We start from the raw sequence: 12,478 nt of genomic DNA, 5'->3' as shown, positions 1-12,478 counted from the left end.
CTGTCACTGTCATCGCATTGGCTAATTCTGACTTGAGCTTTGCTTTGTGTTATGTGGGGCTTTGTATATATGTGGGGCCATTAGTCTATTTACAACGAGAAGTATCAGGAATGCACAGCTCAATATTTTCCATTATCCAAAAGCAAAGAATATTTATGGCTACAATATTTATTGCAACAGCTTTTGTTTTATTTTCAGTGGAATGCAATGAGCATGATGCAGATTCAGACCTTTAAAAAATAATTTCACCTGAATCATGCAGACATATTCTGTTCTATTATAATATTTTCATTTAATTGAACTGGGTTCTTGTGATTTATGGATTTCTGTGTCTGTTTCTGTAAAGTTTACAGTCGCATCTGCCTGAAAACTGTCCAGGAATGCGTTTGTTTTAAACGCTGAGGATTAAGAGAGTCTCTCTAAATCCTGTTTAAACTTTTCAAAAACAAATCTAGATTCCTCTCTTCATGCAAACGACGTAAGACAGATGGTGTTATTTACCAGAACTTTGAGCGTGCCGTGCACAATCGTTTTTGAACTTTGAGAACTGCTGATTGAGGTTTCATATTGTGGCCTCAGATTGAGCCCGGTGTCTCTGCTCAAAGATGCAACAAATAACCCAGGCATGTTATTTCATTTGTCACGACATGCTCAAAAACTAAATATAAAAATGGCTGCAACACATGAAAAGCAGTTGTACATGAAGTTATTGGAGTAAACAAGGCAATAGATGAGTAAACCAACCAGATCTCTCGTACCACAAGGGTACAGCTGCAGCAAGGTGGAGAGAGAGAGAGACAACTGAACAGGAAGGCTGGCCTATATAGACTCAGCCCAATCAGAGCAGGTAAATGTCAAATTGTCAAACAGGAAGCACCAAAATAAAACAGGATGTAGCACTACTTCCCAGAATGATGGCACTTCAGAAAAAAGAAAATCAAGTACAATGAAATTTAAGAAAAGACACTGAAATGCGGCGACACTATTCGTACGCATGTGATAGAACATCAGCTACAATGTTTTCCTGGTCTTTCTATGTAGTTTTGAACAATATTGGCCCAATGCATTAGACACAGGTTGCTGTTGCAGGAATACCCAAGGATTATGGTCTGTTTACACAGCAACAAGCTCAAGAGAAGGGCTGACACCTCAGGGTGCAGTAAAGCAATGCTATGGTCTTTCTTTCTTTCTTTCAGCTGTAGTTAGGCAAGGCAAGGCATCTTTATTTATATAGCGCATTTCATACCAAGGCAACTCAATGTGCTTTACATAAAGACAAAACATTAAAAAAAACAAAAAACAGCATAATTATAAATATTATATAATAATTATATTTTATATTTTTATATTCTATCTGTGCCTTTTTAATGTATGATTGGTGCTGTGCTGCCTGTTGGAACCTCAATTTCCCTGAGGGTAACCTCCCAAGGGATTAATAAAGTACTATCTATCTATCTATCTATCTATCTATCTATCTATCTATCTATCTATCTATCTATCTATCTATCTATCTATCTATCTATCTATCTATCTATCTATCTATCTATCTATCTATCTATCTATCTATCTATCTATCTATCTATCTATAAAACTGCATAAAAAACACAGTTAAAAGCAGGAGCAAAGAAGAATAAAAAAGTAAAATAAAAGAAAATAGATGAAGTTAAAAGTTCTTAAAAAAGAGCTCACATGAAAAGAGAAATGTTTTTAACCTGGATTTACTGTAAAAATGCTCACAGTTGGGGCTGACTTCAGTTCTGCTGTGGGGGGGGGGGTCAGTCCCACACCAACTCCCTGTAGAAAGACTAACAAGGTCAGTCAGAGGAGAAGGTGATAGGCAGTGAGATAGGTGATGTTGGTTTTGGCAGACTCACGCTTCAGCACCACAAAGGTAGAGCTGCAGCAAGGTGGAGAGAGAGAGAGCTGAACAGGAAGGCCGGCTGATAAAGACTCAGCCCACAGACTCCATCCAATCAGAGCAGGCACCTGTCTGACTGTCAACAGGAAGCACCAAACCAAAGTAGGATGTAACACATTGTAAAGCTGAAGTGGGCCGTCACTCACAGTCCAGTCCAATCCAACTTTATTTGTTGAGCACTTTAAAACATCCACAGAGGACCAAAGTGCTGTATAGGATAATAAATAAAAGTACCAGAAATAAAGACACAACATCTTACACAAAACATAGAATTACACATAAAAAAGGGATAAAATAATCTAAAAGGCGTATAACATGGGTAAAATAATAGCCGTGCAATAAAAGACATCTAATCAAATCAAGCCAACGTCTTACCAGGGAACAAAGGCCAAGGAGAAGAGGTGGGTTTTAAGAAGAGATTTAAAAACCGGCAGAGAAGAGGCCAGTCTAATGTTTTGAGGGAGATCGTTCCTTATAGTTTTGGAGCTGCAACAGCAAATGCACGGCCCCCCCTGAGCTTCAGCTTAGTTTTTGGCACAGTCAGGAACAGCTGATCAGCTGACCTGAGAGAGCAGGTGGGTGTACAGTAGCAAGAAGCACAGCCATGAAATACAACTTGAGGCAATACAGCTTCAAAATTTGATGAAAAAAAGAAAAAAAACTCAAAAAACATGCCAGATGTCTCAGTGTCTCATCATGTTTGATAGTGAAAAGCTCTGGTGATGTGTGAGGGTCAGTCAGAGATCCATTAGTTGGTGGTCATCCATCCTTGGATGCAGCCGAGGAGCATTACAACCACATTACACCCTCAGTTCTGGACATCTTCTCTTCTTCCCCTGAGGTGAATTACATGAAGACATGAAGACATGTTTGAAGACAGATTGATGACATGGTGTTCTGTGCAGGTCTCTCTGGACCAGTACCACACCGAGGAGGAGATCTACCAGATGTCTCTCCAGAGAGAACCCCGGAAGCCAGTGGTGAGCGGCTCACAGATTTACACAACTGACACTCTTTCTTTCTTTCTTTCTTTCTTTCTTTCTTTCTTTCTTTCTTTCTTTCTTTCTTTCTTTCTTTCTTTCTTTCTTTCTTTCTTTCTTTCTTTCTTTCTTTCTAATATCCCTATATATTTTACAGTGGTGGCTCCACTCTCCTGCTCTGTTATTATGATGGACACTTTTGCTTCTCCTCATCTCTGGAGAGGTGCCACCTGCTTTATGAAGCTGCCAACCCCCCAAAATAGAGGCAGTATTCATCCTCAGAGTATTGAACTGAAATATTTAAATGGACAAAACCAGCCCACCAGCCTCCCAGAATCTATATCTGCCCTTTTCTATAATAGCTTAGATGCTATTGCAAATGTATATTGAGTGGCATGAAGAAAAGTGTCACACAGGCATATTGGAAATCTTTACTTTCATTCTCTCCTGACATTTTTGATCCACTGCAGTAACTCTTGACTGCTGCTCTCTACAGCATCTACTGTCCTTTCTTTCTCTTTTCGAGAGGACACCTCCTCCTCCTCCTCCTCCTCCTCCTCCTCCTCATCCTCCTCCTCCTCCTCCTCCTCCTCCTCCTCCTCCTCCTCCTCCTCCTCCTCCTCATCCTCCTCCTCCTCATCCTCCTCATCCTCCTTTGTCTTCTTCTTCCTCCCTGTGTTAATATTGATCTTCTGTTCTTCGGTTTCAGCAGCAGAACACCAGCCCCGCCCCCGCGCCCGACGTCAAGCCCACGGTGATCGACGACTGGGCCGTCTCGGTGAAGCCCAACGCCGACCCGACGATAATCAAGAAACACATTGAGAAGATGGTGGAGGTGAGTTGAGTGTAACTCTGAGGTCTATAGCTGTGAGGGCAGCGGGAGGCTGCAGATCATTCACCTGTTGTTCAACCTCTCCACCACCGTCTTGACATGGTTGCTGTGAAGTGCTGCTCTCTGCTCAGGCTACTAACCACGGTTACCAAGGCTGGGTTATTTACAACCTTGCAACGTTTGTTTTTATTTTGCTTGTTTGTTTCTGTGGTTTAACAGCTTTTCAGCCTGAACTAATGAAGTCCTGAAATACCCCATGGGAAGATTTACATTTCAATGACACTGTCAAAACAAGGCTAATTTCTTATCCTTAAAAAAGTGTAGTTTTGGTACATTTGAATAGATACATTACTTTACATTAGTCTCCTGCTTGTGGACACACTCCATTTCATCAAAGGTCTTTGAGAAATTCGTTTTGTGTTGTGTTATGTTGTGATGTTATGTTGTTATATGTTATGTCATGTTATATGTTATGTGTTATATGTTATCTTATGTTATGTCATGTCATGTCATGTCATGTTATGTTGTTTAATGTTATGTTACGTGTTATAGTATGTTATCTTATGTTATGTTATGTTACATGTTATATGTTATGTCATGTCATGTCATGTCATGTTACTTTATGTTACGTTATGTTATACATTGCGTTTTATGTATTATATTATATTATATTATATTATATTATATTATATTATATTATATTATATTATATTATATTATATTATATTATATTATATTATATTGCCCCACCCCCTTTCCCCTGACATTGACAAGACTGGTTCTGTGGTTATATGACAGTTATGTGAAACTGTGGCTGTTCATGACGCTGCCACTGGTTCAAACTGGTTATACTGATAGTTTGACTCATTACATGTCTTGCATATAAAAAACACCACATGTTAACAAGGTTAGAAATAAATGAGCTTCTCTGGCTTTTTTTTTTCCCCCACAAGACTCTCTGGGATGAGCACTTAGCCGCACGGCCTGATGAATGAAACCTATTAATTATCAGATACGCGTCTGAAAGACTTGATTATCAGCAAGTCTGGTGCATTCAAACTGTTTCATAAAGCTTCATTCATCAGTGTGATTGAAAAGCATTCACGCTGCTGAGCTTTAAAGCTCTGCTCAGTGATTTAATTATTATTTATAAATGCAAATGCTGTGTTTATAGATTGTTTTGGAATTCATTTTATCAGCATATTATTCATACTTGACCCAAATGATGTCTGTCTTGTGGTCAAGGTGCAAGTAAATGTTGAATCCGTGTCTCTCGCTTTGCAGTCCGTCTTCAAAAACTTCGACACGGACGGCGACGGCAACATCTCCAGGGACGAGTTTGAAGCCATCAGGAACAACTTCCCGTACCTCAGCAAGTTCGGAGAACTGGACAAGAACCAGTGAGCGCTTTGCACGTTTGTTCTCCTCTCGCAGATGGATCCACACGAGGAGCCGAGTCTGCACAGCGGCAGTAACACTCACGTCTCTGTCTCTCTGTCTCTCTGTCTTCCTCTCACAGAGACGGCAAGATCAGCAGAGAGGAGATGATCGACTACTTTATGAAAGCCAGCTCGCTGCTCAACTGCAAGATGGGATTCATCCACACTTTCACCGAGGCCACCTACGTCAAGCCCACGTTCTGCGAACACTGCGCCGGCTTTGTGAGTAAACACTCACTCTCTCTCTGATCCTATTTTCAGCTTGTGTTTCTACTTTCTTCCACTAATCACAGTCGATAGTAAAATTACACAACCCAGTTTACATTACACAGTGGCAATACTTACAGATTATCAGCTGCTGCATTGGCCGTGTGATTTATAAACGCTTCACCCGACTGAACCAATATTGATCTTTCTTTAGTCTGCTTTTGTGTTTTCAAACGCATCGATCCTCCATCCCCAATCGAAGGCACGTGTCGTAGTTTGGCAAGGGGTCAAAGGTCGGCTGCGCTCAGACAGCCCCGTGTACCCGCACACAGGCTATCTGCACTTCATTATTTGTCTCGGTCTCTCCGGAGGTTCCTCCTGTCAGGTCAGGGCAATGCCAATTACTTTGAGCTACAGCCACACGCTGCTGAAGTTGCATTCTGGGAAATATGGGAGGGAAGTAATTGGGGGAGATGATAACGCTCCTCTGTTGCAGTGTTATTTGTGTGTGTGTGTGTGTGGGTGTCCTCTGGCCCTTAAACCCCCCCTCCCCAAGGAGCTGTGTGTTATTCAGACACAGTGAGTCAGCACTGAGCCGTAATGAGAGCAGGAACAGGGCCCTCGTGTTGAAGCGGAGACTCTGAGGCGACATCCCATTCATTTCTCCATACTTGATACGAGCTAGAGGGGAGATTGCGATGCTCACAAGAGGGGTATGTCATATTAGCTATAGGTATAGGGTCTGATTAACACACACTCCAGCAGACAAACATCCATTATCCAGGGGGAAGCTCGGGCATTTTCAAACCGTCATGAGGGGAAACACAGAATAGAGAGCAGGGAGAGATAAGGACTCTGACAGCATGCCTCTTCCTTTGAATATGTGTGTGTGGCAGAGGTAGATACACCAGCCACTTCCTTGTTTGCCTTGCTTTCCTCTTGGCTCCTGTGCAAAAACAATATTATCCTGCAGCAGCCCCCGTTTTTTTTCTTTTCTTCTCTTTTTTTTCCAGCACTTCACCTCCAAACGTGCTGCGCATGCCGAACCCGGGCAGACAAAACACTTCTCTCACCTCCCAGTGTCTCCTAGTCAGATCTTCATAACCTCTTTTATCCTAATTAATGACCCGCAAATGAGTTTTTTTGCTGAACGTTCACGGCGAGGAGAAGCGGAGAGAGAGTGTGTGTATGTGTGTTTCTTTTTTTTTTTGCATCTCGGGAGGATATAGGGCAAAGTGTTTAGCTGGAGGCTCAGAACACTTTAATGTGAGAGACGGCAGAGTGTGATGCACGAGTCTCCTTGGGTTTATGACAGTTTAGCCTCATGGACTCAGGAGTGAGTCGATACTAATCATATTATTTCTTTCACTGCCGGAGTGACAAAGGTGCAGCTTAACTGAGACAGTCAATTAGAGCATTTAAATGTTCCTTCCACAGAGGACATTCCTTTAAAGGAGACATATCATGCCTCTTTTCCACAAATTAAAATAGTTCCCAGGTGTCTTAAAGACATGTCTGTGACATGCTTTGGTCAAAATACCTCAAGGATCCAACATCACAGCACTTTTCCATCCATTCAAAACAGCTGTTCAGAACGGCTGGTTTCAGTGCCTGTCCCTTTAAATGCAAATGAACCACTACTTGCCCCGCCCCTTCTACTGGTCCCAGATAGGGGTGGTTTTATGCAAATTCTAAAACTAGTTACATCATTGGAAAACAACTGAGGGAACAGCTTGTAAAACCATGTGGATTTCAACCTAGGGAGTTGACGCCCTGAAGAAGGTTAAACAACCAAAACTTTAGCCTTTTAACAACAAATAATATTGCAAGTAAGAGGAAAGTGTGCAAGAGTCTCTTTGCCTAACCTAGGGAGTCTATAAATTACAGATTTCATTTGTCAATTTTCACATTTTGGGGGCTGGAAGGCAAGACAAACACCCAAATATATGTTAAAGAGCCTTCAAAAAGTGATATTTCCATAATATGTCCCCTTTAAAGATTTTTGTTTTTGCATTTAGGGTGCGAGCCAGCGCACTGTAAATGAACCTGACATGGACATGTGTGGGTGACCTTATCCTGCCAGCCTGCAGACTTTGGCAGTGCAGAGGAGGAGGGGGGGCGTGTCCAAACAAATCTGTCTCCGGCCCTCGTAGCCCTCAGCTAGACACGATGGACCTGTCCGTTCTCTTAGCAACAGTTTTCCTCCTTCTCTGTCCACGCCAGGTGGACACGTTGAAGTTATCAGGCCGATAACTGGATACAGACTCTGATCGGTCGAGTCAGCATCATCATCCATTCAGTCATGTTTGTGTCATGCGGCTCATTGCAGCGAAGGGTAACTATGGAGTAACAGTACACCCATGCTGGTGGATGGTTCCATGGAAACTTCCCCTGTTCGTTTCCTGGCAACCAGATGGGGACCAAAGACTCGAATAAAAAATGAAATGTAATATAATTTGTTAATTAGGGAGCTGTAGATAAGACTTTTTAGTGGGAACAGAGGTGAAACAAACACAGAGCTATGCCTCCATATTTCCAGTCCTGTGGTATCAATATTCACATCAGTCTCTGATCTAACTCTAGCAGCTCGTCAGGGTGTTTTATGCCTCCTAGAGGTCAAAACTGGAGGGAAATAAAAGGCTTTGTAATGGATAATATCTACTGACCTGAGGTTCACAGGATTTTCCTTTCGGCTGTTCCCTTCAGGCATCGCCACAGCGAATCATCTGCTTCCATCTAACTCTATCCTCTGCCTTCTCTGCTCTCACACTGACTCACTTCATGTCCTCTTTCACTACATCTCCACCTTTTCCTGTCATAAGCCCAAACATTCAAAGTCCTTACTCTCAGTCTGATTCTCTTACTTTTCCTCTTCTCTCTCTCCCTACAAACACGCCTTCCTCTTCTCCTTATTTGACCAAGAGTAGCCCAATTTCCACCGGCATCCTGTACAGTGGTCGCCAACCTGTAGATCACAATCGAAAATACCAGAAAATGAGCATTAAAGTAACCAATCAGATAAGAGAAGCCGCACAGAGTGGATCAGTGCTGCACAGAGAGTGGTTGTTACATTGAGGGTTCTTGTCACCGGTTGCTCCGAGCAAAGTGTGGCCGTCACAGCTGCAGCTGCACGGACTGAGAATTTTGTCAGCACACATTACAGTTCTTTCTGAAATACTAGAAATAAATGCTGTAACTTGCATGAAGCTTCACTTGATAAACGTAACACTTAATACTGGTAGTTTGTATGATCTGCTCACTGCAAGTGTGTTTTTTTTTAATTATTATTGTTTACTATTAACAAATAATTTCCCCATGGGAAATAAGCCACATGCCTTTATTTTTTGGGTAACACTTTATAATAAGTACACACTATTAAGCATTAGTCAAGCATTAAATACTGAATTCATCATTTATAACATCAATACTCATTAGTATGTAGTTTATAAGTACAGTTAAAAATGTTTTACTCATCATTGTTAAGCACTAACTGTATTTATAAACTACATACTAATGAGTATTCACGCGTCATAAATGAAGAATTCTGCATTTACTAATGCTTAATAGTGTGTAGCCTACTTATTATAAAGTGTTACCATTTTTTGTGATGCACTGAAATGAAGTTATTAAGAATGATGTGAAATTATTAATAAGACAGGGATGGCCTAACAGTTACAGCAGTTCTTAGTGACATCAATTTGAAAGCTGGACCAAAGTGTTTGATGTAATTCTATCACAACTAGGCAAGATACAATTCCTTAAATTATAAGTACAATCTGGACAGTTGTTTATAAGGTAGATCTTGCCTGTCACCAGGGCTGAAGTAAGGGATCTTGGGTTTAAGAAGGTTGGTGACCACTGCAACCTGGGCCTAGACCGATCCGGTGTAGGATTCATGAGTCTTGTGATTTTAACTTGACATATTTCCTGGGTGTTACTCCACTGTCTTTGTCCAACTAGTACAGACTAGTGAGACTTGTTGCATATGAACTGATGAAGCCCCTTGGATAAGAGGCGATATCCATAGACTTCATTTGGCATTGGTTTTTATGTTGGATGCCCTTCCTGCATTGAGACCAGCATAAAGAGGACACTTGCCTGTGCTCCCCTCATTTTCAACGTCTCCAAAAATAACAAACATTATCTGGTTTTCCGTATAAAGTATATTTTTTGGCTTTTTGCCTTTAATTGATATGATTTGAGACAGGCAGGAATGCAGCAAAGGGCCACCAGATTTGGGATACAAGCTGTGCCATATGGCACCTCCTGTTGATGTGAATTTACAGTAGCTAATTGCAAATAGAAACTCTCCTGGCTCCATTTGCCTGCCTGAGCTCAGGGAGGCAGGAACAGAACGTAATGTGTGGTAGAAAAACACAGAAGTCAGTTGGTTTAGAAACACTTACTGTAGCAGCAGCAGCACAGGGAACACAAGTACAGTACACAAGGTCAGCACTCAAAAAAAAAACCTGACCCTCAACTCAATTAAAGGTCCTATGTGTAATAATTCTCAAGGTTTATTGTCAAAATCTGAATATACAGTACTACCCATGAATGTATTTTATATTAGTGTATAATTAATATCAAATGAAATTCATTTGGTTTTCGTAGCCTTATAAGTATTCATATTCATACATAATAGCAAGGGTCTTATATTGGAGAGAGTCGCCATCTTGCACCGTCATGTTTGTACGGCAGCCTGAATGTTTTTTTTGTCCTCAGAGGCCACCGTCACTTTGCCGGTGGGAGGGATGAGTGCGAGCGAGTGCGTGCTGTAATCTAGAATCTGCTGGAAATGCTGGAAATGCTGGATATCACGGTTTCCCCCCATTTTACACAGTGGACCTTTAAAAGTTTTCTTTTCATTCAAAGTCTCCTATTAGAAAACGAAACCATCCAGTACAGTTGTTAAACAGAGATAAAATACACACTTGCTTTTAATAATTGACATCTAATGTGCCGGCCTGGTGCTCAGTCACAAACAGCAGCATCCCGACTCCGCAGCTTGTAAACACATAAAGAGTAAAGGGCTCCAAAAATAAAAGCACATCTCACACAGCGCAGCTAAAAGTAGCTGTTTTCTAAAAAGCCTGCAGTAACGTGTCAAAAGAAAAGTAACAAGTCAGTGTTTGCGGCTCTTGTTTGTAGTGCATTGTGTTCTCCAGTCGACTGAGTCGGTAAAGGTCAGCCGGTGTAGGCAGAGCCGTGAGGAGAGTTGTGTTCAGATGTTCTGCTCGTAAGCAACTTCTCTTTGTTGTAGAGCCTCTGACTGCGCTCGCGCTTTCCCACTGCGTCTATGTGTGTGTGTCATTGTTTGTGTATATATATGTATGCGCCTCTATGGATGTGTGTGCGTGTTTGCATCCATGCATGTACGTTTATGTGTGTGTGTGTGTGTTGTGCAAAGAGGTCAGGATATTTTGTGCCTCCTCAGATGTGCCAGTGCTGTGTGTGATCTCCAGCTCGGCTCTTTCATGTCATTGTTCCCCCACTGTCCTCGTGCTCCCCGCGTCCCGCTTGATCTCGGGCCCCCTCCGCCCCCTCTGTCCCACCAACCTCCCCTCTCTCCTCCTTTCTCTTACTCCACATCTCTCTGCCCTCCTTTCTTCATTTGCCTTTTTCTTCCTTCTCCCTGTACCCAGGGCCGTTGTATAGGGGAGAAAGGTGATGATAACTCTAGGGGCCCAGTGCCCAGTGGGGCCATAAAAAACCCCAGTAGGCAAATCTTTGTATGACTGATTTATTCTGCATAAGAACCTGACTAATACTCATACTAATGGGGGAGCATACGTCAGTCCGACTGCCCACAAGTCCGACGGCTCATTTCTCCGACTACCCATTCTACAGTGTTGAGGTTAGGTTTAGGGTAAGGTTAAGGGTTAGGGCTACTTAAGTCGGAGAAGTGGGAGGTCGGACTGATGATGCAAAAATAAAGAAATGTATGGTCGGAGTCGGAGAAATGGGTGGTCGGAGAAATGGGTAGTCGGACAGACGTCATGCGCCCATACTAATGTTGCATTAGCATCAAAACAAAGTAGGCTAAATAAAAAATGACAATACATAGTCTAAGAAAAAAAACTGGAAAAGGTAGGGGGCAGGGGCCCACTTTAGTATTCTTTAACTCATTGAGTGCCAACCACGTAATTTCTTGTTTTTCGTTCCCATGCGTTGAGTGCCAAAAACGAGATTTCTCGTTTTTTGCTTTTTTAAAAAAATATGAAACTAGACACTTTAACACACCTTTATGTGTAAATTTGGGGAGTCTACGACTAGCAGAACTGAAATAGATGACAATCAGAAACTCATGACAGCTCATGATCTGGAAGTTTTTATCATAACTGGGCTTTTACAAACGGAGTTCTGCATGTGGATGCAGCAGCTGCTCCGCTCTCACCCGCGAGGCTCCAGCAGCTCGGAGCAGAAACAGGAAGCTCTCAGCCGACTGTCCCGCCCGGTCTTCATCTGGAGCAACACCGTGTCCTCCCCAAAGTCCTCCCGCGGTAAAATGTGATGGTCTCTGGGCCAAAGCAGACCGGCACCACCGACCCGTACCACAGAAGGACCGCGACCACCGTTGGGACCGGTGTTCCGGAGCCGCTGTGGCCGAGAGACCATCACGTTCCACGGTGACACGGCACAGTGCGTCTGTGTTATTGTTGTTTAGTGGCGCCCCCCCCCGCCCCCGATGGTGGTTTTGTGAATAGAACAACAATTGTTGTGTATATTTATCTTATACGAGCCCTTTGATCCAGAAATGCGAGTGTCAGAAGAGCGACAGACACAAACAGAGCAGCTTTCATAAAAGACGCTCTATCTCCTTTTCTAGTAAAAAAGCAGGGATTTTGGTGAAACCCAGCCATGTTTAGCTTGACTTTTCTCAGGAACAGAGGCACGTATGTGTTGGTGGCAATAATATAGAATACACTGTGGCTCTACAAAAATGACAAAAATGGTCTAAATTGCCGGGACACTTGACTAAAACTTTGGAAAGGAGCGCAGCACTCAATGAGTTAAGAGGGCCCAGAATTCCTAGCAACGGCCCTGCCTGTACCTCTCTCCCATCAGTGGGGTACATCAAGATGTGAACTACGTGGGTGCGTTA

At 42.5% G+C, this 12,478-nt stretch overlaps 1 protein-coding gene across 3 annotated transcripts in view; it reads left to right on the top strand.

Moving 5' to 3' along the window:
* Nucleotides 1-12,478, top strand: part of LOC146969387 (RAS guanyl-releasing protein 2-like) — a 51,165-nt gene that overhangs the window by 27,136 nt on the left and 11,551 nt on the right. For 2 of the 3 annotated variants that reach the window (XM_085806266.1, XM_085806267.1), the window contains exons 10-13: nt 2,824-2,898; nt 3,611-3,733; nt 5,015-5,130; nt 5,250-5,391. In XM_085806266.1, the coding sequence (XP_085662392.1) occupies nt 2,824-2,898; nt 3,611-3,733; nt 5,015-5,130; nt 5,250-5,391 (456 nt within the window). Of the gene's footprint in view, nt 1-2,823; nt 2,899-3,607; nt 3,734-5,014; nt 5,131-5,249; nt 5,392-12,478 lie in introns of all 3 variants that reach the window. The other variant, XM_085806265.1, reaches the window with a different exon arrangement.

The sequence above is a fragment of the Trachurus japonicus genome, chromosome 18 (genome assembly GCF_045865225.1).
Source record: "Trachurus japonicus isolate A0001 chromosome 18, Traja_1.0".
NCBI lineage: Eukaryota > Metazoa > Chordata > Actinopteri > Carangiformes > Carangidae > Trachurus > Trachurus japonicus.
Note: the sequence above shows the minus strand (reverse complement) of the source record. Positions and strands in the feature narration are given on the sequence as shown.